General features: G+C 42.3%; 1 protein-coding gene across 3 annotated transcripts; it reads right to left on the bottom strand.

Moving 5' to 3' along the window:
- Positions 1–3623: 3623 nt before the first annotated feature.
- Positions 3624–23144, bottom strand: zbtb7c (zinc finger and BTB domain containing 7C). 3 transcript variants are annotated; one of them, XM_008296740.1, is made up of 4 exons: positions 23060–23144; positions 6772–7510; positions 5997–6670; positions 3624–5533 (listed from the first exon to the last, which is right to left on the bottom strand). In XM_008296740.1, the coding sequence occupies exons 2-4, from the start codon at positions 7492–7494 to the stop codon at positions 4909–4911; spliced, it is 2022 nt and encodes a 673-aa protein (XP_008294962.1). In that variant the 5' UTR covers positions 7495–7510; positions 23060–23144; the 3' UTR covers positions 3624–4908. The 3 variants fall into 3 exon arrangements, with proteins under 3 accessions (XP_008294962.1, XP_008294961.1, XP_008294960.1); XM_008296739.1 differs by lacking the exon at positions 23060–23144 and adding an exon at positions 13698–14003; XM_008296738.1 differs by lacking the exon at positions 23060–23144 and having other exon boundaries at positions 6772–7763.
- Positions 23145–24853: the final 1709 nt, after the last annotated feature.

The following is a 24853-nucleotide window of genomic DNA, read 5'->3' on the forward strand; positions in this document are numbered from 1 at the left end:
TTGAAGATATAATGGAATTGTTTGTTTCAGTCCCTGTCTGGTCACTGATTAATAAGTATAAACAATAACCTAAATCCTCATTCTGGTGTATCCAAGTTACATTTTATCCCTCTGGTGTGTCTACACTGTTGCTTCTGCGAGGATGTGCAGCTTTGTGACGCCTCACCTTTCTCTCACTCGCTGCAGCTTGAGCACACCAGCTCTACTACTATGCTGCTAAATCACTATAAAACGATTCTGCACTGCTCAATGACAAGTTGTAACATCTAAGGAACTAAGTCATACATGTTTGAACCAGAAACTGATACGAAAGAGAAATAATGATACAGAAAGCCTCACCTCACAAGCAGACAGGATCGGTTCTTTAGGTTTGTTACAAATGAAACCCCAGCTGTCTGCATCTGTGTTTCTGAGACAGTGTCAAGGTGGAGCTGCCCAGCCACGGTGCTGACTGCTTGTTTGGTTCATTAGCAAGATAGTTCGAATTGGACTTATTTGATTAAGCTGACTTAGATCAGTCTTAAACACTTTGCAGTCAAACAAGACACAGGTGTTGCCATTGAACAGCTGTTAAAAGACGGACCAAGAACTGAAACTCAAAACAGAGGCAAGATAACAGGACTTGCGTAGCAGTAGTACAAGAAGTGAAGCGAGCTAAGCCTTCTTAGAATATCTTATGAGCATCTCCTGTAAATCAAACCCCAAGTGAGTTTATTTTTCCTGTCAGTAATTTTAAGTTAGTTGTACAAGTTGAAGTGAAGCTTAAATGACGTCAGATGTCATAAATGTCCTTCCGAATTGTTCCATCAGAACATTTCAGTCAGTTATCATCTTCAGACATCTGTAAAATAACTTTGCAAACTTAAAAAAATAAATAAATAAAAATCTGCTGCAGGGGATGTCATTCATGTAAAGAAACTGTGACACTTTAAGCAATTGCTTCCTGTGACATTTGATCAGTCATCAGTTCTCCTTTACTACAAGAGAACAGTTTATAACGTCATTCAGCTTCTCAACAAAAAGTAAAACCATCATGAAGCAGCTGCTGCAGGCGGCCGCTGCCCCACATGAGAGGATGTGGTTTGTGTGTCCCATTAAAAGCATCGACTGCATCTCTTTATTTTATGTGCTCAATTTAACTTTTTATTATTGTACCAAAATGTTCAGTATAAAAAGAAAATGACTCCTCCTTTCACTGCAAAATAATATTTTGTTCATTCATATATATATATATAATACTCCTTATGCACGAGCAATCCTTAATTAACTGACATTACTTTTAAGCCCATTGTGTGTCACTGCTAGGTCCTCGGATTAAATTTAAATCGTTAGCGCCCTCTGGAGGGACGACGCCGCGTCAGGCGTTGTCGAAAAGAGTTAGATTCAGTACCGCTGACTGACCACTAGAGGTCAGGCCAAAGAAACAGAAGAGGGCTGCACTGTATGAGGCACAGCTAATGAAATTAGCACTTGAAGTCATGAAAAGGTTTTTCATGAGAAAACAAGTTGAGGCTGTGACCAAACGCTGGAAGTAAACGCTTTTTCAGCTTGCGAGAGCCCACAGCACCTTCCTTTGTGGTATTTAGAGGGGGAAACTATAACACTGTAAACGATCTGTACAATTATGTGATAAAATACACAAGCTCACTGTGACTCAGCAGCAATACCAGTATTGATTAATAGTTAAGTTAATCTGTTAAACAGTCTATTTTGTTAAGTAAAATGTTGTTTATGTCTCAGGCTGTGGTGGGCTTTTATGTCAAGAGGATAACATGTTCGCAATAAAACACCCCCTAAAGACCTAACTGTATTTTCAGGCTGAATGTTTACCCACCTAGTTGTCATTTTCGGTTTATTTTGTGGCTGAAATCAGTCACACTTATGTCACGTACACTGTTAAAGATAAAGGTAAAGCCAGTGAGTCAGTCTTACTGTAAAATGTCACTGAAAAAGCAGACTGGATGTATTTCAGATACGGTGTTCAGTTTGTTGGGGTTTGGACTTTCAGTGAAGTTTTATTTTATTCTGTAAGACGTTTGGCAAATCACAGCTGTCTGTACAGGCCTTTCTTCTCTCCTTATTTTTTCAGATGTTCTTGTGTTGTACTGAATGAAACCACACTCTCATTAATGACAAATTTCTGTTTCGTATGTACCCACTTATGACCGAAAAGCTCAGTTGACCTCAGCAGGGATATGACTACTGGGTGACCCAACATTTCAGTAAATGCTGCCTACCTATAAGCCTCCAGCTGAGGAGCTCTGTGGTGTTATTTGTGTGGGTGTGAATAATAAACAGTATAGTGGCAGGTATTGGAAAGAGCTGATAGCAGATAATAAAGCTTATGCACTTGATTTCACTGTATGAAACTACTTTTATTAACCTTTTTGTACTAGCAAAAAAATTGTTGTGGACCTTTTCGGGCGCAAGCAGCTTCTACGACAGTCAAGCTTTGTAAAATGATATGTAAACAAAAATTTTAGGCATGGTAATATCTCTCCACTGGGACATTCTTAAGAAACTAAATGCTAACTAAGCTATTAAACACATCCATGAATGCCCGAATAACCAGCCTTATAAAATGGTTACGTGGGGGTGCCGAGGTTTCTGGTGTCTGTGGGGAACTGTAATGTGCCTTTTTTATAAATAAACATAAAACGTGCAACTTCTAACCAACAGAATTCAAAATAGATCTGGAATTGGATCATTTTCACAAGTGATCTCGAGCTTTTTGTTATTAAGTTTAACAATTTTTGATTGAATCATTGTTTGGTTTTTGCATTGTTTTGGTACTTGCACCAAAAAGATGTCCCAGACAATAAATACAATTATAGTGTTTATTTCCTAATTTAGTATATATATTTTAATGATTTATTCGTCTGACTATCTGTCTAATGTTATGTAAGGTGTGGTTTCTGGCAGCTGGTCGACCTTTTCGGGCCTGTGCTGTGTGAGGTGGGGACTCTGTGGATTGGGATGTGCCATCAGATTGGGGATTTGGGGGCTTTTGTCCTTTGAGATGTTCCTGAGCAGTTCTTGCAGTGTGGCTGGATGCATTTATCCTGGTGGGGGAGGTCGCTGGCTCTCGGGGTGGTGTGCTTGGTCTGCAACAATGTCTAGGTGGGTGGTATGTGTCAAAGCAACATCCACATGAATGGCACGACCCAAGGTTTCCCAGCAGAACATCGCATTGTGATGAGATAATCAATGTCACTCACTTCACCTAGGAGTGGTTTTAATGTTGTTGTTGTTGTAAAGGCTTTTATTCAAACAAGCACACACAGAAACACACTTTTGTCCTATAAATGCGAGGACCGTCACTGACACTTTGTGCTGTATTCTGACCTTAATCACCACAACTACATGTCTAACCGCTAACTTAAACCCTAACCTAAACCCAATGCTAATGTTAGCTTAACTTTATAGCCACGTTTTTATTTTTAAGAACTAAGATATGACCAAAATGTCCTCACTTTATTAAAATGCTCTCACCATCCAGGTCTAAAAATGGTAATCACAAAAGTCTGAAGATCAGGACAAACTCTCAGACTCTTAGACACACACACACACACACACACACAATTTTGTCATTTTACAAAAAAAATTATACTCCCAGACAAGAGCAAAGTTCAACACTTAGTGTCTTTATAAAACAAGATTTGCAAAATATAGCCAAGGCTCATTCATTTAAATACGCATAAATAGCAAGAAAATACTTTCCCATTTCAATTCAAATAATTTTTGACTTCTTTATACACAAATCAAAGATGAACATTATATGAAAAATGGGGCTTAAACCCTCTTGATTTGTTGCAGCAGAAAAAAAAAACACAAGCATACTGTGTAGCTAAAGCGGCAATTGATTAGTCAGAAATATACATCCTCTGAAGACACATATTCATAAACATTAAAACAAAGTCTTTTTTCAAGTTTGTGAAATATCAAAGTACACATCTTTGGATGGAAGTCATTAAAGAGCAATATAGATATTATTTTTTTTTATTATTATTATTTTACATCATCAGCAACGGAACCGTAATTAACACCACCATGGCCAAAGGTTTGTGTCTATGTACAATAGTGCAGACAAGGAGCTTAAATCAGAACAAGGCAGTGGAAGAAAAATAACACATTATCAAATATCCTGATTTAGACTTCAAGTGGGTTCCCATTGTTTTGGAAAATTATTAAATAATAACCAAACGTTTCAACCATTTTAATGGCTTTTTTTTGTAGAGCACTGGTTGTTTTCAACACAAACACAACTATTCAAAATAAAAAAAAAATCACTGAATTGTGTGAATATATGTTTCGGTTAAGTTTTAATTATGTCTACTTCAATTCCTTTTACGATGAGACTGAACTGGTCAAATACCATTTTTATACATTAAAGTCTTGATTGTTTTTCTACATGTTGACATATGTTTTACATTCATCATAGACCCTAATTCAGAACTGTAACAGCTGAGAGGCCCTGCTGCTCTGAATATAGATTTTATTGCATTTAATTTCAAAAGCCTCATTTTACTTCAGATGAATTACACAGAAATTAGAATTAATCACTTTACAGCTTTTTAGATAAACAATGCAAAACATTTATATAAAACAACACTCCGATATGTTTTCTTCAATTGCAGTGTCAAATTGTTGGCCTCTTCTTAAATGCTATGAAAGTATTTGTAAACATTCTCAGGGCTAAAACAATAGTTTAATGTAATTATTTAATTGGACAGTTGTCTTTTTTTTAAATGTCTGTTTTACCACTGCCACATCAGCAGGCTTCAAAATGTTCATTAATGTCACTCTTTCACTTTTTAAAAAGGTGCTTTAGCTTCCTGGAGCAGAACAGACACAGAGATTAAAGAGATTTTCTTGTCTTTTTTTTCTTCCCTCTCACTTCTACAGAGTTCATTTGGCCGGCTCGGAGATGGGTGGAGCACGCTCCAGTCTCATGGTCCAGGGGTCAGAGCTCGGAGCATAAAATGGAGAGTGGGTAAGCACTTCTTCTCCAGCCAGCGCAAAGGCAAACACTCCCCTCTGCCTCCCTGCTCCTGCCTTCTCCTCCTCTGCGACGTGCTTCCCCTCTGCTCGCCGTTCCTCCCTGCTCTCCCTGCCCACACCGTCCACGCTCTTAAATCCCAGACCCCTGTTGCCGAGGCTGAGCAACTCCCCAAGTCCGTGACTCTTGACCCCCTGGTATGCTGCAGGGCTTAACCCGTTCTCCTCAAACCGGTTGGTTGCAGCAGCAGGGGGGCACAGGAAGTTGCTGGTAGGTGTGGAACGCCAAGCAGCTGGCTTTCGTCCTCGCCGGGGGCGGGAGATGCGGCAGCTCTGCCTCTTGATGTGTCGATGTAGGTGGTCGGACCGTGTGAAACTTTTGTAGCAGTGCTCGCACTGGTAAGGACGGACGCCCGTGTGGATGCGCAGGTGGTTCTTCAGGTCGTAGTTGTGGACGAACTTGGAGTTGCAGTGAAGGCAGATGTAGGGGCGCTCACCTGTGTGCTTTCGCATGTGGATCTTGAGTTTGTCTTGTCTGAAAAGAGAGCAGAACCACATGCTTCTTACAATGTGTTGTGGGTGGAAAGGTTAACACAAAAATTACAATCCTGCATTCCTTTGCACTTTTAGATCTTGTGCTGTAGAAATGACAGATTTTTAAAGCCAATAAAGATGATTTGTCTTCACTGTCTACATTTAGGTTCTGCTCTAAAATACAGGTGGAAAATATGGCAAAGTAGGAGGATGTTAGTAAAATACCACTAATGCAAAGAAACCAGTGGAGGGGGCTTTCCACTTCAAAGTCTTTGATATTCAGATGAGGTGAAAACAGATTAACCTCAGTCAAAAGAGCATGGGGTACTTTTCCGTTAACCCTGCTGTTTTACAAAACCTTCTGCTTTGTAGGCAAAACGCACCGAAAAACAAGATCTCGTGATAACCTCTGTGTGGTTTGTTAACATGAAACTCCTGATGTTAAGAGCTGCTGCTGTACGTACCTGGTGAATCGTACTTCACAGATAGTGCACATGTACGGTTTTTCTCCTGTGTGTGTCCTCATGTGTCGCGGCAGTTTCCCAGCACCTTGAATGACTTTGTTGCAGATCGGACACTGCTGCGATGCTTTGGGCTTCATCTTCCTCTCCTCCTCCAGCTGCCAGGGAGGGAACAGCGCACCCAGATGGGACGCAGAGCTCAGGAAGCTCAGGTACGACCGGAAGTCTGCCTCATCCTTAATCGGACCCAGCGAGTGACCTTCTGATGGCACTGACCCAGCGTTCATGGTGCTGCCCAGACCTGAGCTGACAAACTCCTTCAGGAAGTCACCTTGGAGCAGACTGGGCGGCATTTCCTCCTTCATCTCCTCCTTTATGATCTCTCTTTTCACAGCTAGATCGAGGGGCCTGGAGGCCTCGAGTGGTGCAGAGGAAGGGAAGGTGTGAGGGAGCCTGGTTTGCGGCGAGGCTCCTGCGTGAGGATGCTGATGGTGGCCGGGGTCCAGGAGCTGCTGAGGGAAGGCTGGAAACTCGGCAGCCCACATGGAGGGGTAGAAGCCTGGGAGGAGAGGAGAGAAGTTGGCCCTCCGATCCAGTGTTGACATACGGGGGTACAGCCCTTCCTGGAGGAGAGATTCAATGGAGAAATCCTTCAGAGCTCGACTCTCCATACTTTCCTGCAAAGCAGACAGCATCATCAGTGTTGGTCATTTAAAATCTTTCTTTGTGCAGTCAAGCTACAAGCTGAAAAACAAAAGCAATATGCAATGAACTGTACCTGTTTTCCTCTCGTGGCATTTGGAGACTGTGACTTGGACGACTGTCTGTGCAGGTCAAACTGTTGGTGATATGTTGAAGTGCTCGGAGGCGGCGAACCCTCCGTCCCCGGAGGCGTGTGTTCTCCCCTGCTCTCCGACGACTGCATGGACCTTTCACTGACGTTGTCCTCCTCCTCCTCCTGCTCATCCTTTCTTGACCCACCATCCTCCTCTTCATCCTCCTCTTCTTCTTCCTCCTCCTCATCTTCCTCCTCCTCCTCTTCATCTTCTTCTCCTTCCTCTTCTCTCCCTCCTCCGCCTCCACCACCTCCATCCCCGCTGTCCATGATCTCCATGCAAACGTTAATGATGCAGGGAATCTCCAGCATCTGAGCTGCGTTCAGGATCTCTTTAACGTTGGACGCCGTCACTGTCAGAGTAGAAGTGTAGGCAAACTCCAGGATGGCTGTCAGAGACTCCGGAGCTACAAAGTCAATTTCGTACACGGCCGCGGCGTGATGGTGATCGCCACCGTCAGTGGTGGCCACTGTGAAGAGCTTCTTGAAGTACTGACTGCAGGCAGCCAGGACGGAGCGGTGGGTGCGGTACTCCTGGTCGCGGACGATGAGGATGACATCGCAGAGCAGCCCGTCACGACGCTGCTCGTTGAGGCTGCAGAGGACATCGCTGCTGTGATTTGGGAATGGGATCCCAATTAGGTCCTCTTCTCTGTGATGAACCATTCTCCTCTCGCTGTCTCTGTTGAACAAGGAGATAAAAGGCAAAGTAAACCATTTAGTGACACTTAAATGAAAAGGTCAAACTGAAAACGATTGTTATGAAGAACCCATATTTTTGCTTTTTAATTTTTTTGGTCATCTTTCAACCCACAATGGCATAACAGTAATATTTATGCCAACATTTTTTCTGGATTCAAAATATTGAGTGTGCAGCAAAATAAAAAATATTTTAAAAACATTTTCCAAATTTCAACTGTTTCCTAATCAAAAAAAAATAGAAATGCCTCTTTGTTTATTTTGTACAGCACAAAAATCATTGCTGTACTGTGTAAGAAAACATAAAATACTCAATACTAATAAGAATATACTTGGTAATTAAGTTTTAAATTTAGTTTTATGTTGTACAACTCAGTCTTAAGTCTCTTTTATAAATCACAATGAGGCTTGATTAACTTAGGAGAAGATATGTCACATCAGGCTACCATCTTAGTCACAAAAGAAAGCCTCAGCTTGGGAAAGGGGTAAAAAACTGTTCTTATTGTGCAGCAGATAGAATGTCTTTCTAGTTAATGTCTCGCCAGAAAAACCACCAAGAGATCTGAAAATAATTCAAAACTGTTTCATGTTGTGAAACGTTTTTTAAAAGAAAAAACAACACATGAATGTAATGATGACGATTAAACAGTCGTTAAATTGAGCTCTCTCGCTGTGATTTCCGGTTGCCATTTGATGACTGCTCACATTTACTGTCACTATGACTAAAAGCAGTGAAATATAATTCTCTTAAGTCCACACAGTAGATTTTTTTTTTCCTCTCCATTACGCAAAGGGTCTGCCTTATTAACTTCATTTTTAGTAATCACAGGGATGGAGCAGCATTTGATTTTGCTTCGGGGGATTCTGTTGAGAAGAACTTCCAGTCCTGATGATGAGGGCATGATGAGAAAGTAATGAAACAGGATCTGAAACACTGACTTAAAGAGTGCAGCAGGAGCGACAAGTGGGCCACAGCTCGGCTAACACCTGCACCTCGGTTTGAAATGAAGTGTCACAGAAGGATTTCAGAAAGTCCTGAGATCTGAATAAGGGGAGGCTCTTAACTGAAGCTGATATTGTTAACACAATGAGTGACAGTCAAGCTTTATTAAAATATACTGTAGGCTTGCTTGTTTGTGTGCCATCTGTGCAGCAAAGGCAACAAGTGGTAAATACAGCATGTCTCATTTTGAGCAAACATCACATTGGGTAATATTTATTCTTGAATGTGTTATCACGATTTCTTGTAGAAACGTGTAGCAACTGTGTGAGTTAGGGAAACCCATCATCTTGATAAGACATAAAACATCGTTTGGTTTTTATTTATTTATTTTTCGCCGGTTTGACACTCTGTGAGGTGTGATGTTAAGTACGTGAGAATCTCTGTGATAGTGTTCATCACGTTCATCCCTCTTTTTCTTTCTCTACCAGATATGGGCACAAAGCGAACTGATACCTTCGTCTGAACAATACAGTGTGCGATTGGGATGTGGTGAGAAGTGAAGAGAACGACAAAAGAGGTCAGATTGTACTCTAGATACTGTATCCTGTCAAAATGCTTACTTGCACTCTATCCTCACTCATTTGATTTACGGCAAAGTGACTGATAGGGCAGACTCAATGCACAGACAAACGTCTATTCACTTCGCTGTTTTCTTAACATTTCCATTCCACAGCTGCCTGAGTTCCTACCTGTTGATTCACTGTGCTGTTGTTTACAGTTACAGTGATAAAACTTCCACTGGCAGGGTGCTCATTCATTCACATCTATGAATAGAGCTTAAACTTAGCCATCCACACTTGGTGGTCACTGCAGGCATGTGTAGATAAATACTTTGAAGCGGCCCCGCACACCACAGCTGCATTGTTGACTGGCTCTAAATGGGCCAGCGCTAAAGCCACACAGACACATACGCGCGCACACACACACACACACACACACACACACACACACACACACACACACACACAGACACACACGAGTGTCTTGCTTTCCTGTTCCTTTCTGCAGCAAATCAAGACAGAGGAGAAAAAAAAGTAAAAACAATTTCAGAAAATCCCTTAATTCACCTGCAGGTATACAACTTGGATACCAATCTTACATGTAGTTTATTCTTGTCGATCTTGTTGCTAGGTAACTGTTGCTATGTTCATGCCATTGATACAGTGTGGACATAATTAAAATGTCTATAGAGGGGGTGGTGGTATAGGATATAGGCCCACGCCAGACCCGTGCACCAGCCTCGATGGAACAAAAGAGAGATAGGGAAAGTTACCATGACCAGAAAAAAATGATAAAATGATATATTAAACATAAAACTAATCAATAAGAATAGAAAAAGGGATTTTGTGTGTGTTAATTTTCATACACGTACACTACAATGTAGGGCAAAACCTGTACTATTAACTCAACTCACATCAAATTTGCACTTACTACATTCAGTTTACACATTACAGAGACCAGAACGATATCCATTTACTATTATATTTCATGCCAACATCCATAAAAGTAATAGCCTGGGTAAAAAGGTGAGAGAATCTCCAGTGAGAGAGCAAGGGAGAGATCAGATGGCCCTAAAAGTTCCCTAACAGGTTGCACAAACACCAGTGGAGGGGCCCCTCCCTGTAAGAGCCTGCCAAGGCAAACAATAGTGCAGAGCTTGGAACAACACCGAGTGGATAAGAGGGAGAGAAAAAGAGTCTGACTGGGAGGGCTTGGCGAGCCCACTGTCATTCGTTTGCTCTCGATCCATCCCACCCACTCCTGGAACTATGGGACACGTGCTGCTGTTGCTGTTTGTTCGCCTGGTGCCCCAGTGAGCGCCACTCCCCTCTGTTCCCACTGTTTGCCTGCCACTAGCTAGCACTAGCTCTTAGCGGCCGGCCCCTAATTACAATGTGGAGAGGATCTAAGGAGGATGTGCCACATAGACAGGGAGGGGAGGAGGGCACAGCTTTCCCACCACAAGGTCCTGGAGCGACATTTCATCAGCCAAACAGTCTTAACCCTTTGCACACACCCCACCCACCCACCCACCCACCCATCAGAGCAGCCAGGGTGGGGACGCCTTTAGTGCGGGCACTGATAATTACTGTTTAACTCATTTGACTCATAATCCATCTTTTCTTCCAGCGAAGTCAAACTTTTTTAGTAATAGAACTGACTCAATAAATAGTTGTCAGCTTGTACCGACCTGCTAATTTAAGGTGAGACCGTTTTTCATTTGAATAAATAAATGGCAAAAGTCATTCTGCTGCAATAATCAGCACCTGTTTCTATCAAACATGCAGCACTGCTTTTTTCAGAATTTCAGTTACATGTGTGAAAAGCTGTTCACACGAAACTCAGCCTCAACTCATTTATTAAACTGACCCCTTGTGAAGGCCTTGCTGTCGGTCTTTCTTTCCTCCTTCCTGTACCGGCCACATCTCCTCTCATGCCTCACTTAGTCACCAACACTTTCAACTCAGCACTCCCACCCCAAATTATGTGTCACCTCCATTCAGTGTCGTCTTTCTCCCAGGAACTTCATCTGCTTTCCGGGCACTGACCACCACCTCCTCCTAATCATTCTCCTCTTCCTCCTCGCCTCCTCCTCCTCCTCCTCCTCCTCCTCTCCCCTGTCCATGTTGCAGCTGTATCATCATTATGCCCAGAGTAGAGTGGCTAACTTGTCCCCAACCCTGACCGCTCAGGCCACAAATCAGCAGCTAATGTCCATCTCAACCCTTGTCACGGGCAGACACTCATTTGGCCTGTAAGCTACAACACCCAAAGCCTAGTTTATCCCTGTCAGGCCAGTGCATCCACCTGACCCACATGCTAAATCACCGGCAGCAAGAGTTTACCCCTGTCACCAAGTGCCCATAGCAAACACCTGCTAAACAACTGTCACAGACGGACAATTGCACAGCCAATAATTTATAGTATTGACAGCCAAAATTCACCCCCTTATTAGGAGAAGACATTCATTTGACCTACTGTGTAAGCTAGTCCATTATCACCAGTAAAACACCAGTGCACCTGTTTCTCGAGGAGACACTTCCTTGGTTAGTGTTTTGAGTGTCAATTGTTTGGAGGCTTTAGGCCGCATAGGCAGAGTTTTAACATTTTATCTTAATTGCTGTCAATTACAGCAGGTGAGGATGGTATATGATGCCACTTACACAACACGGTTGGTGTATATTTCTTTACAATAATGATGAAATGTCAGGGAGAGATTTGAGCATTTTAATTGCAAGTTTTGCGTAAAAGTTGAGGATTGCTTGAAACTTATTTATGGGAAATTTGCACTGTTATAGATTATGGATTTAATTTGAGGAAGTTAGTGTGCATTCATACACATTTTAAATGTAAGTGCAGAGTTTTTTATATGAAGTATTGTTATCATATTTTCAGAAAACTGGCCTGTGACTTCAACAAATTTTAAAATCCCCAGCTTACACAAAACAAAAGAGATTTATAAATGTTTCAACAAGTGAACCAACACATTCATGATTGTATTTCATTATTTACTTAATTTCTTTAGGGAATTACCAACAAATTAGACGTTTAATTAATATTTAATTTGTATTTAATGCACAGTTTATCCTATTTAACATGTGGAAGTTAACAGTGGACCTGGTCTGAGGTCAATTTAAGTCGCTCGGCTCCTTAAAGCGCCTGTTTGCACTAAGTGTCATCTCTCGAGCCTTCAGGGGGGCCCACAGCTACACGCCATTATCTCCATCACCCCAAAAGTAAACAAAACTTTACGATTCACTGCTGAATATCGGCTCCTCAATAAAGAATGTTGCTTCAATTTGAAATGAAGGACAGATTGCTTCTTATTCTACATCAACTTGCGTTTTTTTATGTCTTTGTTCCGAATAAAGACGCCCAAAATGAACAGACATCTGTCGTACAAGTGCGGGTGGCAAAGGATAAAATGAAAAAAAATACAAAACATTATTATTGAAGTAGGACATTTACTACAATTTTATTATTTATGTTTAAGTTTATTCATTTATTTGTGCTTTTCTGGTATTTAGAAATTGGGACCCTGAAAAACAGCCAGATTTTTATACACATGACCATAAATGTATTTTTTTAAAAATCAAATTGTAATGCTTTTGTTACACACTAGCAACTGTAGGTTAAAAACCGAAAGGAGCCAATGAAACACGAGAGGAACAATATGTGATTAAGCAAACATGTAATTGGTCTCACACGGCTCATTGTTAAATTTCCTGTCTCAGTTTGTGAGTCTGCTGAGGAGGTGTCTAAGTCTATGTACTTTGAAATGACCTAATACATGTTCCAATATTTGCTACAGATATAGAAACACAGTACGCCCTTCATTTGCGTTTTATTATGCAGATGATTTTTCTGTATTTAACTTCCCACTTACTCTCTATTGCACTCTACTGTACATATATTAAAATTTTGTTGCTCATAGTTTCAATACGGGGACTTAGTGAGTACAAACAAAACTTAGGACTTGAAAACAACAGCTGGTAAACAGTTCTAATAGTAATACTGGTCATTGCATTTTATAACTACATGAGGTAAGAGGTCCATAAGCTGACTGATTGTAAACAATAATTTGCAGCTTAGCCTCAAATCCATAACATGTTTTGATTTTGTCCATACTCTCAAACATCCCCTTTAACTTTATGAATTACCTGAGTATTTGTTTTGGATTTAAAGGAGAATGTCGTGTAGATACGGAAACCGAAATGTGTAATTACTGTTGGAGACAAAACACACACTTAAGTCCACTAAAACTACTATGTTTGACATTTCCAAGACGTGCCGTGATGCTATAAATGTTTGCGCTATTTCCAGAATTTATAGCACAATATTTACACTACAGCCCGAATAATGACATGCGTCGTTAAGTGATTTTATTGACCTGTTTGCACCTCGTCAGGCCTTCACGGTCTAAAGCAGAGAGCTACAACACTCGTATAAACACTAAGTGATGCCCATGTGCACACAGTAACATAACGCACAAGTGCAAGCTTGTTCACACGCTGGGTAACACTGTGACAAATTATTACAGACATATACACACACAGACACACACCCATGTGCATGCTCCAGAAGTCTGGCATCCACATAAATTTACACATGTCTTGATACGTTCCTCAGCATTCCACAGCTTTTCAGAAGCCATCACCTACCGTACCTTGAGTTTTCTCGATTCCCCTCACGTGTCTTTGTATTTCCAGACTACTAAGAGGCTCTGTTGCTCCTCACTTGACCTCTCAGCATTGCTCTCTTTAATTGAAACACAGCTGCCTCTCTCTTTGCCCGTCTGTCAGTCAGTCAGCCAAGCAGTCAGTCCATTCACAAGCTCCTCACACTGGGCACAGATGCCCATTCACAAAAAAATAAAATAAAAAAAAAAAAAACACCCAGGGAGGAATATCCAATGGAGAGAAGCAAAGCAGCGCAACAGAGGAGAGCAGAGTGTGATTCTTGGGTCTGTCTGTGTAGCAGAGTGGCTAGTGAGGAGTTTAGAGTCAGGCTCACTGTTGTGTGTGGCTCATGTAGGACGAGCGAGAGAGTGAGAGGAAGGGAGGGAGGGCAGCAGCACTGCGCTGTGGAGATGTCGCACCACTAGTTTTTATAGCAGGGTGGGTAGCTGGAAGATAATAATACCCCATCCTCCTCCACAACACAAGTTTAAGCGCAGTGTGTAATAAGCCCATGGCGCAGACACCCTCTGATTTAGGTCAGACAAAATGAATTTTTAGTTGTGTTAGAGTGGATTTTGGTATAAAGGGACCGGGGCAAAGAAACTCGAAGGGGTTGTTTGGGGAGACTGAGGGAGGGTAAAAAAGGAAAGGAGAAAGAGAGAGAAAAGTTGGGAAACTGCTTTGTGCACCTCCGCCGGTCTAGTCTCAAGCCGAGATGAGGAGATGTACATAAGCAGCAGCACACATGCAACTTAGAGCCAGTCAGTTTCAGTTTTACACCTGCTTTAATTGGTGTCCTGTTTTCTCTTAAATACCACATCACCCTAAAGTTTTTATTATCTATAATAAAACTTACAAGCCACCGAGACCTCTGTGCATGTGTTCAGGCACAGGAGGTTAGCAGAAAGACAGTGAGGTGCACATCTAATTACTGAAAAACATCAGAATATAAAGGCAACTCTGGCATGTGGCACCCTACATTCAGAACCCTATAAAGCGGCTGATTCAGTCAATGGTGTCACTGAGAGGAAATATTACTTAAAAGCTGCCTATATCTGAGACAGAATTAAACCACAAAAATACCACAAGCAACTGAGCACAGACTTCTTGTTTTGTGAACCGTTGATTAAACCAAGGTTTCAAAAACGAGGTTAAGAGGAGCAGAAAGGCCAACGTTAGATTTCTGTTTTGAGTCAGAAAGTACAGAAGCATGGTAACAGTTGGTGAGCACGCCGCCACCTCAGTCTGAGGAGGCAAGGGGGAAGTTCATGCAGAAAGGTGTAGAAATTTCTGAATAGACTTCGGTAGAGAAGAGGAACCCTGTTTTGCAGTAGATTTGACGAGACAGTCATCGTCAAGACAATGAGGAAACCAGAGAGATAATTTTGCAGAAGTTTGTGGCAACCAAACCTGAACGGTAACTTATTTAGGCTGCTTCCTGTGTTGTGTCACGATGCGTCTGTGATGACGAGAAACGAAGGGAGAGAAAGAAAAAGGGGGAATGCCTGTTTCCTCTGCTTTCACAGACAGGCCAAATGTTATGACATAGCACATTCACAGGATCTTAAACAGTCACTAGGATTTCCTGTATGACATCATTAAACCACGCCTTTTGTAATACTTCACTTTTTGATCATTTTACCGCCTGATGAGATACTTTGCAAGTCCAGAGGAAACCTGTTGTTTCTATTCAAACTGAGCTGGAAACAGTCAGTTATTGTACAGACAATAAAACTAAATTTAATAATCACATAAGGTAGAATATGCTGTGAGCACTTGTTTTCTTAGTGGTTACTGGACCTTCAGATCTACTAAAATATGTCTAACCATCCATATATCATAACCGACAATCATACTGTGAAAGCAGTCAAACTGTGTCGAGTTAACCTCCACAAACAAGTAGACATCAGAGTGTACATCAGACTGCTATGCCCACTTCCCCTTGGGGAAAACATGGACTGAAGCAAACCACAGCCCATGCCCATGGTGGTTTACACTGTTTTGTACGGGGTGAGAGCTGAGGCCAGCTCACATTGGCATCTAGTATATATAAACAGGGTTAGCCACTAACTGCTAGCAGGCCAGCCAGACGGCCAGAAAAACAACGTTTGCCATCCTATAAGATCTGCTATCTGTTCTAAACACGTTGCCGCCGTCATAGCAACACACAGTAAGTGGTACCTGTGTGGATTTCTTTGTTCTAAACTCAGTACAACTGCAGGCTTTTGTACTGCAGACTGTCACAGGCCACGATTGATGGAGAACTGTCATCTAATGGTTCGGACACAACTGTGAAAAATACAGCGATTTTCTATGTAACTAATTTAGGGGTTTAAATTTAATGTAGTCACATGGTTTAGTGAGGCTGAAATACATATTTATACTGTCACTGTGCTTGAGGTTTATTATAATAAAGAATGAAATTATTTTTTTAACTTGGTTATCAAAATAAAAGACTGAAAGGATTCTCGTGCTTCCTATTTTTGTGGTATAGTCATCAGGGTAAATGCAGATTTCTTTGCCCTCTCCGTCTTTGTCAAGTGTCGAGCGTGTCGACACGAAGAAGCGGCGACTCTTGTCACTGAGTCTTCACGCTCACAGCCACAAGTCATGAGGATTGAAGGGGCTGAGTGAGAGTCATCTGTTTTGTCTGTCTGTCTGTCTGACTGGCGTCTCGACGTACCTGTTTACTGCCACCTGCTGCTCCCAGCAAGATACCAGGGCACCAGATTGGCACTTTGGAGGGGGGATGGGGTGTGAAGCGTCATTACATAAAGTTGATATCATGAAGACTTTGATGCTGCACTCAGCTCGGCTTTCTGTACAATATTACAAACAGATTTCCAACTGAAAAATATCCTGAATCTGAACTTGACTAAAACTGTTGAATATTCTGAGGAGAACTCATCAGTAGCTCATTGTAGCAGCACTACAGCAGCATATCATAGAGCACCAATTTGCATGTGTCAGTTGAACAAAAGGACAAACTCACTTACAGACTTTGATTATTATGAGTGCAGTTCCTTGAAGGTTATAAACCTACTAGCCCCCCACTTACTCCAGAAAGCCCTATTGTGTGATCCCAGACTGCTTGACTGTCAGGTCTCGTTGTTTGACACACAGCAGCCCCATCGCTGCTGTTTGAATAAACCACTTTTCTACACACACACACACACACACACACACACACATCCACCTATTCAAACTGCCTCATGTTGATCTCCCCCTCTCTCTCTCGCTCTCTGATTCTGCAGTGTTCCCACTTTCAAAACATCAGAACTAGTCATTTAGTAATGAGCTGCATCAGCTCACCACCATTGCCCACAAAACTAGTGACTGTCTACTTAATGAACGGTGTATCTCGAATGTTGTTTGCACTTTCAGAGCTCTAAAACGTTTATGTCACACTCTGTCTTTACATTTGTGTGATAAGAAGAAGAATAGATGAAGGTTGGGTAAGGCTAGAAAAGAACTAACTTCCCTAAATTGTTAGTGACTAAACCTAACCAAGTCTTAGCCACAGTGTTGTCATTTCATAAAGCATATGTATTTTTCAGTGATTTTAGAACTTTTGTTGATGTCGATGTGGGGTGTCAGATCCAAAAACGTTTCCCTGTCATTCTCGCGGGCACGAACAAACAACACATTTTGTTGTTTAATTGTTGGAATACCAGCCCACACTTTCACACAGTCTCTCCTGGAAGGCATTCATATTTGTTGCACTCATTTGTACATATCAAAAGTGACAGAAGTACTTGTGTAAACAATAAAAAGTTCAAATCCAGCTTAGCTCACCTCCACACAGGTGGTCAATGACTTAGGGTGTAAATGTCAGGTTTTCAGGTTGCAGAAATTGTTGTACATGAACCCCAGAATCTAACATTTGGAAGATGTATAGTGGGAGGGGTTTCTATAGCAGGTCCGTCAGTATATTGGCAGTTTAAAATTACCAACTGTGAACCAAAGGTGTAAAAAGCAGCAATGTGTCCATAGATAAATAACATGAAAAGGGAGTTCAGGGAACTGCTTAGCAGACCTTCCCAGGATTAATAACTGTAGAGGCAGACAAACACAACCAGCCCGACTTGTGCTCTTTATCCTGGTGTCTCTGAGGCCAGGTGTGGCCTGGTGTGGGAGACAAGCAGGAAAGGGAGGCAATCCTCTCCCCCTCCCCTCCCCCCCTGACAGTCCAGAGATAGGGCATCATAGCAGCCTCCCAGGTCTACACCCCCTGTCTCCACAAGTCCAAGGACAGAGATGTACTCACAGTTGCAATGTTGCTTAAACACAAAGGGATGCACAAACCTTTCGCTGCCTCGCTCAATCACAGACAAATACTCACAGAGACACACACCCATCTGTCATTGCACTGAAGTCATTAGAACTCACCTTGGAGCATGCCATTCGGGTGAGTGAGGTGAGGGTGTTTCCTTACTGCTGACCTGTCTGTTTGTGCTTTAACTTTCTCCTGGTCTGTCTTCTTTTCAAACACCCTAATCAGTATTGGAAGCTTTGCCAGAAGGGAGGTAAAGTACACAAGCTGCATATTTAGGACTGCTAGTACCGAGAGACAGGAGATACAGTGTTATACAGGTGGTTGTAATGCGTCGTGTGAGCTCACAGTTTTGTGTGAGGAAAACTTAAATGGCTGGATTGTTTTCTTAAAGATGAGTGTGGTTAATTTGTAGATTTGTGGTCCACTTTTTTGTTTTTCTTCTGTTGCTAAAATATGGAAATTTACTGTGAACAGAATGTACAAGGAGTCAAAACTCCTTACCACCGGAGCAAGATGCAACTTCACAATGCATTTCGGTGTTGTGTTGTGTTCATCTGATTGGCTTGGTGTCGGTGTTTGTGTGTGAGCGTGTGCGAGTGTTGTGAGGGTCGTCAGGTGAATGAGGACAACTCCTTATGGTGATAACGAGAAGGAGGCCAGCCTTGGTGGGACAGCCTCTGTCTGCCCTCAGGTAGAGTGTGTGTGTGTGTGTATGCATGTTTGTGTGTGTGTGTCTGTGTGTGTGTGTGAGCCTGTGTACGTGTGTGTGTCAGCAGGAGAGCCCTCGGGCACTCTGGCACCTCCTAATTAAAACCAGTCAGGCTGCAGGGCAGGGGAGACAGATGCCTGTCATGACACACACATGAACACACACACACACACACACACACATGCATGCACAAGGTGGCAGACCACACTGAACCACATGCACACTCACAAATACACAAGTGTGATGCGTAGGTCAGCTATTTTTGGATGCAAACCCAATCTCATCCCACCCACTCAGGTATCACACAGGTAACTAATCTGTTTCTGACCCAAATGACAGACGAGAAGCGGTGAAATCAACACAGCTGCGAAGCGAGACCCATTAATGAGGCCGCTAATATTCTAAGACAAAGAACATTTTAACATACGTGGATGCTTCTGTGTGTATATATTAGTTTCATTATTAAATGCGTTACTGCTCTCAACGGTTAGCCTTAGGTTAAAACAAATTTGGCTAATTTGGTTTTTAAAAAAAAAACAGTCAGTGAACTCTCATTAGTTTTACTTCTGCCGTGTTCACCAGCGAAGCGTGGCTTACACTCACACACTCTCTCATATGCAATCGTGACCCATAGTGGCTTCCAGATTGACACATCTCTCTTTCGCCCCGGCACAGAATGAGACATAATTGTGCTGAATGTCTGTTACCTGCAGACTCTGTCACATTTTATCTCTGCTCCCCCATGTACAACCTAGAGCTGCAGGCGACCACATATAGTACTTAGCAGGCTAACTGCTGTTTGTCTGGGGTGGGTGGGTGGATCAAGGCATGCTGCTCTCCTTTCTCTCCCAGTGATTAGATAGCATAAGCAGGCCAGCTAGCCTAACCCACACACTCATGTCTCTAAAACTGCCATCCAGCCCTGCTTTCTCTCTCGCTGCCTCTCACACACAGGTGGGTGGACCCACTTATTCAACCCAGATCTTTCTTTTAGACATTATGAAATCATGCTCTTTTTTTTCCCTTTCTTCTTTTCTTCATCTAACTCCCTGATGCTGAATGACATTCGGCTCTATATGTTTCCTGCAACATCTTTGCAGCTGTGCTGCATAAAGCAGAGTTTCAATTTTCTAACTTACTAGGTGATTATTTTGCCTGATTGCCAGGCTGAGCATCACGTCTCTTTGTACTTGTCACTAGGCTAAAGCTAGGTGGGTTGCCAGTGGTTACAGGGGCTTATTTTGTATTATCTAGGTAACATTCAGGAAACACCCACAATTTGTATGTAAAACGCTTCACAGCACAACCACATTACCACTGACATTTCAGATGCTGAAATGTGTGACAAGAAATATTTCTCAGATGACTTTGACCCCGCAGAGGAAGACAAAAATCATTGCAAGACACATTTCTACTGTGGTTTAGTACATATAGAGCTCATACAAGCACTGTAGTAGTATTAGGAATTCACAAAATAAAAAAGGTTAAATAAAAAATAGCAAACCATGAAGTAAAAAGTTGATCATCTGATTGTTTTGGAGCGAGGCAAAACTTTGAAATGAAAGAAACATGCCTCAAAACAATGTGGATGCGAATGACTAACTCTTGCAGAAACTGTCGTGCATGTCAGTAAGAATTGAACAAATATCAATTACAAATGACTTGGTTTGTGTGTTCTCCATCAGGGTGGGTGGTAAAGACTTAGTGTGGGGCAACAGGAGCTCCCAGGTGGCCTAGTTTGTCAAAGTATGCAAACAGAAGTCACTTTATTAAAGAAAAACACTAAGAAAGTGTTTAAAAAAGCAGCACTGGGAGGAAGGGAAAAACAAGTGGAGAGAGGTGTAAATTGTAAACGGAAAGAAAGTATATCGCTTTAAAGCAGAGAGGGTGCGATCGAGCCGACCTCTGGGAGTGCAAGTGCCTGCCTCCCTGGCTGCTTTGTCGTTGGAGCCAGGCGCTGTGTTTCGTGAGGAACGCAAAAGTACACAAATCCCACAGAAGGAGCTTTTTTGGCAGGGCTCGGGCCTCCCACCCACGGCAGCCTCTTCAAGCCTCCTCCCATCCTCTATTCATCTGTGAGGGGCGGCTTACTCACCCAGCCCAACTCCACACAACAAAACCTGGACCTCGATCCTACGGAGGAGGGCGGACACGCATGCATGCACACACAAACGGCTACTCGGCCATTGCAGACATACAAACGCATACATACGTGCATTAACTTTACCACGAGCAGCGTATAAAACTAATTCAGCAACACTTTAGGCACAGATCAGCATTTGTCTTTGCTGTCTTTGAAGTGTTTTAAGCTGTGAATCTGATTCCATACAGATCTCATGATGACATCTGTGTCATGGGAGGTTAAGATCAGATTGTGTATCCCTGTATAAATGCTGTTACATGGGCATGCCCACACGCTGTCAGGAGGGAAGAAGGCGTGTGGACTCATTCACTCTGTCAGTCTCATAATGAACACATTGCATAATTTTGCAATTATGAAGCCACATCCTTATTCATTTGACACATTCGTCCACAACACTTAAGTCTCTCACAGTCAAGCACTTAGTTACGCTCTCACACAGATTTACACACTCGCTCTGTGACTTCCTTTATACAAAGACCCGAATGTTGGCTTATCATATACTCTACAGTAAAACTGTAGGTGAGATTGTACAAACATGAATGAAATCTGCCTCAGGTAATGTTTGTTAAACACACTGCTGCAAGAGAGGCCCTGTAACAAAAGAATAGCGAGGATCAGGTTCAATTCAGATAATCCAGGAGGGAGAAAGAGGCAGACAGAGAGCTGTAGTCAGGGTGTGTGACGAGAATAGGTGTGGTAGTGTCTACTTGATTTTATCCCCATCTAACCCCCACAGCAACAGGAAGACAGCTCTATAAGATCTGCTTGTTTTTGTTTTTTTCAATAATGATGAAGGCTGATAAGATGTCAGGCCGAGGCTTGTTTGTTGTATACATTCTGCTCCACAGCGTTAGTTAACAGAAAGTGCAGGTTTACGTTACACTTTATCTTACAACTGCACTCCGGCCTGTTTACACTACATTTTGAGGAATTTGATCCTCTCTCTCTCTCTCTCTCTCTCTGTCTTTTTGTTGTTTTTTTTTTCTCACATCATCCATCATGTGTTTGATAACGGAAACAAACAGCACATCTAAATGAAGAACTTGATAATGATGTGGTTCGCACGCTGTGAAGCGACATTAGACCACAGCTGACGGTTTTTAGATCACTACTGGAAAATGAGTGGTGAATAACTGCAATCAGACGATATGAAGTTCTACATGTAAAGTGGCTGCAAGTGTCTTTGAAATCAATCAGCGGTTTGAATCAATCGGTCAAGCCTCATCAGTTAGGAAAACCCCAGCCTCCTTTTTAAGAAAGTGCACGCCACACTTCTGACATTCTGATAATTTTACAATTATTCAGCTGCACCATCTCAGGTTTGAAAATGGAACATGTTATCACCCTTTAGTAATAGTGTTAAAGGTTAACAGTTATTCCTGCTGCTGGATGGGAAGTCACACAAAAAGTGCAATAAATTTGAATGTCACACCTCTGCCTCCACACCTGCTGCATAGAGAAACTGAAATTGACATTAAAATCGAGGTTAAATGCAAAGGGATGGTCGCGAACTGATTCAGTAGACTCCTGGTGGGCAGATGTTATCCCGTGTGTTGCATAGCTTGTTGCTACCTTGTAAATTAGAGACCTCACATAGTCAGACTGTGTTCAGTTTAATCTAACAATCACGTGTGCAGCCTCTTCATGAAACTTGGATGACAAGGAAAAATAACATATAGAGCAAGGAGTCGCGTGCAGTAAATCTTCATGTCATTACACAAGCTGCTGCTACATTAACAAGTAATATCAGTCTTTCTGTCTGTAGCAGCTTTGTCATGCTTTCGCTTGCTTCCTCCTCAGTGTGCGGCTGTAACGTGAGGGGAGGAGGAAGGCTTTCACTGTGTGCACATCTGTTGCAAGATATGCACAGAAAAGTTTCTGGATAGCACTGAGAGTAGCAGCGCATTCCTCTTTTTAAAAAAACTTTATATCCTATTAAAAAAAAGTTTGAGACGTGGATTTGAAGCTTAAAATGGGAACACGGAAGAATGTGATTCTACAAAAGGTCAGCCATCCTTTAGTTTGATTCTGGTGCTCAGTGGGCAGCCGACAGCACTAACATGCTCTGAAATGTTTTCCACAACACAGAGATGATATCAACCTCTCATTGTGGCTTTTTTTTTTTTTTTTTGATATGAGAACTACTAGTATCACAAAGAGAGAGAGAGAAAAAAAAACAGGAAAAAGGAAAGAGTGAAAAAGACAGCAAGATGTTACTGACCTTTAAAGGAGAGAAGTTTTGATTTCAGTTCCTCTGTCGCGCACTCACTCCCTGTCAGGAAACTCAACACTGTCTCAGCACTGACTGACTTGTGAAAGTGAGAGCGGGCAAGATAGAGACTCAAATTTGCTCTGAAGGTGTGTCAGTGATTTGGGGGAGTGAAAAGGTACCGTTCCACGAAACGGTTATCTAAGAAACACAACAAAACAAAAAACTGCTACACCCACCAGCCTCAGCCAACACCCCTCCCTCCTTCTAAACCAAAAGTATTTGGCAGCGTTCCCTACAAGTCCACCTGTGCTTAGGGGAGGGGAGTGACACACACTAGCACTCACAGGCCAAGCCTAAAAACCTGCTTGAGAGCTTGGACTGGGTGGTATGGTTATGGCTGAGAATAGACAGAGCCGAGCCTTGGGGCTAAAACTCGAGGACAGAGATGATGGAGGGCTGGTGGACCTGACCACTGCCTGAAGGTCTGGAGGTAGAGCTGGGGCAAAGGCCAAGCCAGGAGCAAGGGCTAGAAAATCAAAGCAGCAGTGAGACGGGAGCTGGTAATAAAACAGCCACGCTGAGGCTGATGTGCAGCTGCACGACTGAGCTGAGGTTTCAGGTTAGAGTGGAAAAAAAAAAAAAGGGGGTAGAGGTGGTTACAGCATAATGCAGAGTTGAACCAGTGGGTGGGTCTTTCACTGTGCCAAACAGGAGCTGGAGGGGTGCATATCAGGTATCGAACAAAAGACATATCAGGGGAGAAATGAAAGAAAGGTAGTGGTGATATATACGCTCAGATATAGTGACAGGATCTGAGTGTGTTTGGGTGTGTGCTGCAGTGTACCAGCGTGTACCTGGCACGCTGTACGAACCATTGTGCCACTCTGAAGCCCATAATGCAGCATAATGGGAATATAATAAGAGGGTGTAATCAAGGATGTAAATGCAGCTCAAAGTGTCATATTAGGACATCACGGGGTCTAAACAAGCTCTAGAGAAAGAGAGTGATTTTGTGACATTGGGCAATAAAGCAATGTTTTGTACAATGGAATGAAAATGTTCTCACTTTAGCATTGCTCGTGAGTAAAGCTCAGCTTCTTTTCATTTTTAAACGGTCTTATGGATTATTCATACTCCTGCAACACAATCACTGGTTTAAGGACTCTATAATTCATATTTGTGTAATAATGTATCACGTTACAGTGTGAAAACAATGTGGAAATATGAGAGGAGTTGAACCTAAAAAGACTTGTCATGCAAATCTACAGCTCCTCTCAGCTCATTGTTCAGCTGTCTGGCTCGCAACTTTTCTGTTTTGGTTCACACTCACTGTTTTCATAGCATTGTTTTCAGCTGCAGCAGGCAGATGTTTTCAGTGAAAAAAAAAATCTGAAAATCCACTGTACACTGCATGCTCAGCACCAAATGGCAGACAGGGACAGGTAGCGACTAGCTGGTGAGCATAGCAGAGCATTTAGCAGCTAAAGAGCCTGGCGCTTTTTTTACGGTAATTGGTAGAGACCAAAAACAGAGATTAAAGAGTAATACTCATGGTGCTTTGCTACCTGCCGGATGTGTTAATTAGCAACTGTTTGCAAGCAAGTTTGCTAGAAAAAGTGATGATTTGTCATTGATATATTCACAACCTGTTCCTGCTGTAGACACACACAAAAAAAAAGAAAAAATCCCAGAGTTATAGATTATCTCATAATTGGTCGCAAGAAAATTAACAACATAGTTTATTTTCTATGTATAAGAGGCAACAGAGGTGCCACTATGTTGAGTGGGAGAGAGCACGCTCAG

The sequence above is a fragment of the Stegastes partitus genome, unplaced genomic scaffold (assembly GCF_000690725.1).
Source record: "Stegastes partitus isolate 25-593 unplaced genomic scaffold, Stegastes_partitus-1.0.2 Scaffold1149, whole genome shotgun sequence".
NCBI classification, from domain to species: Eukaryota; Metazoa; Chordata; class Actinopteri; family Pomacentridae; genus Stegastes; species Stegastes partitus.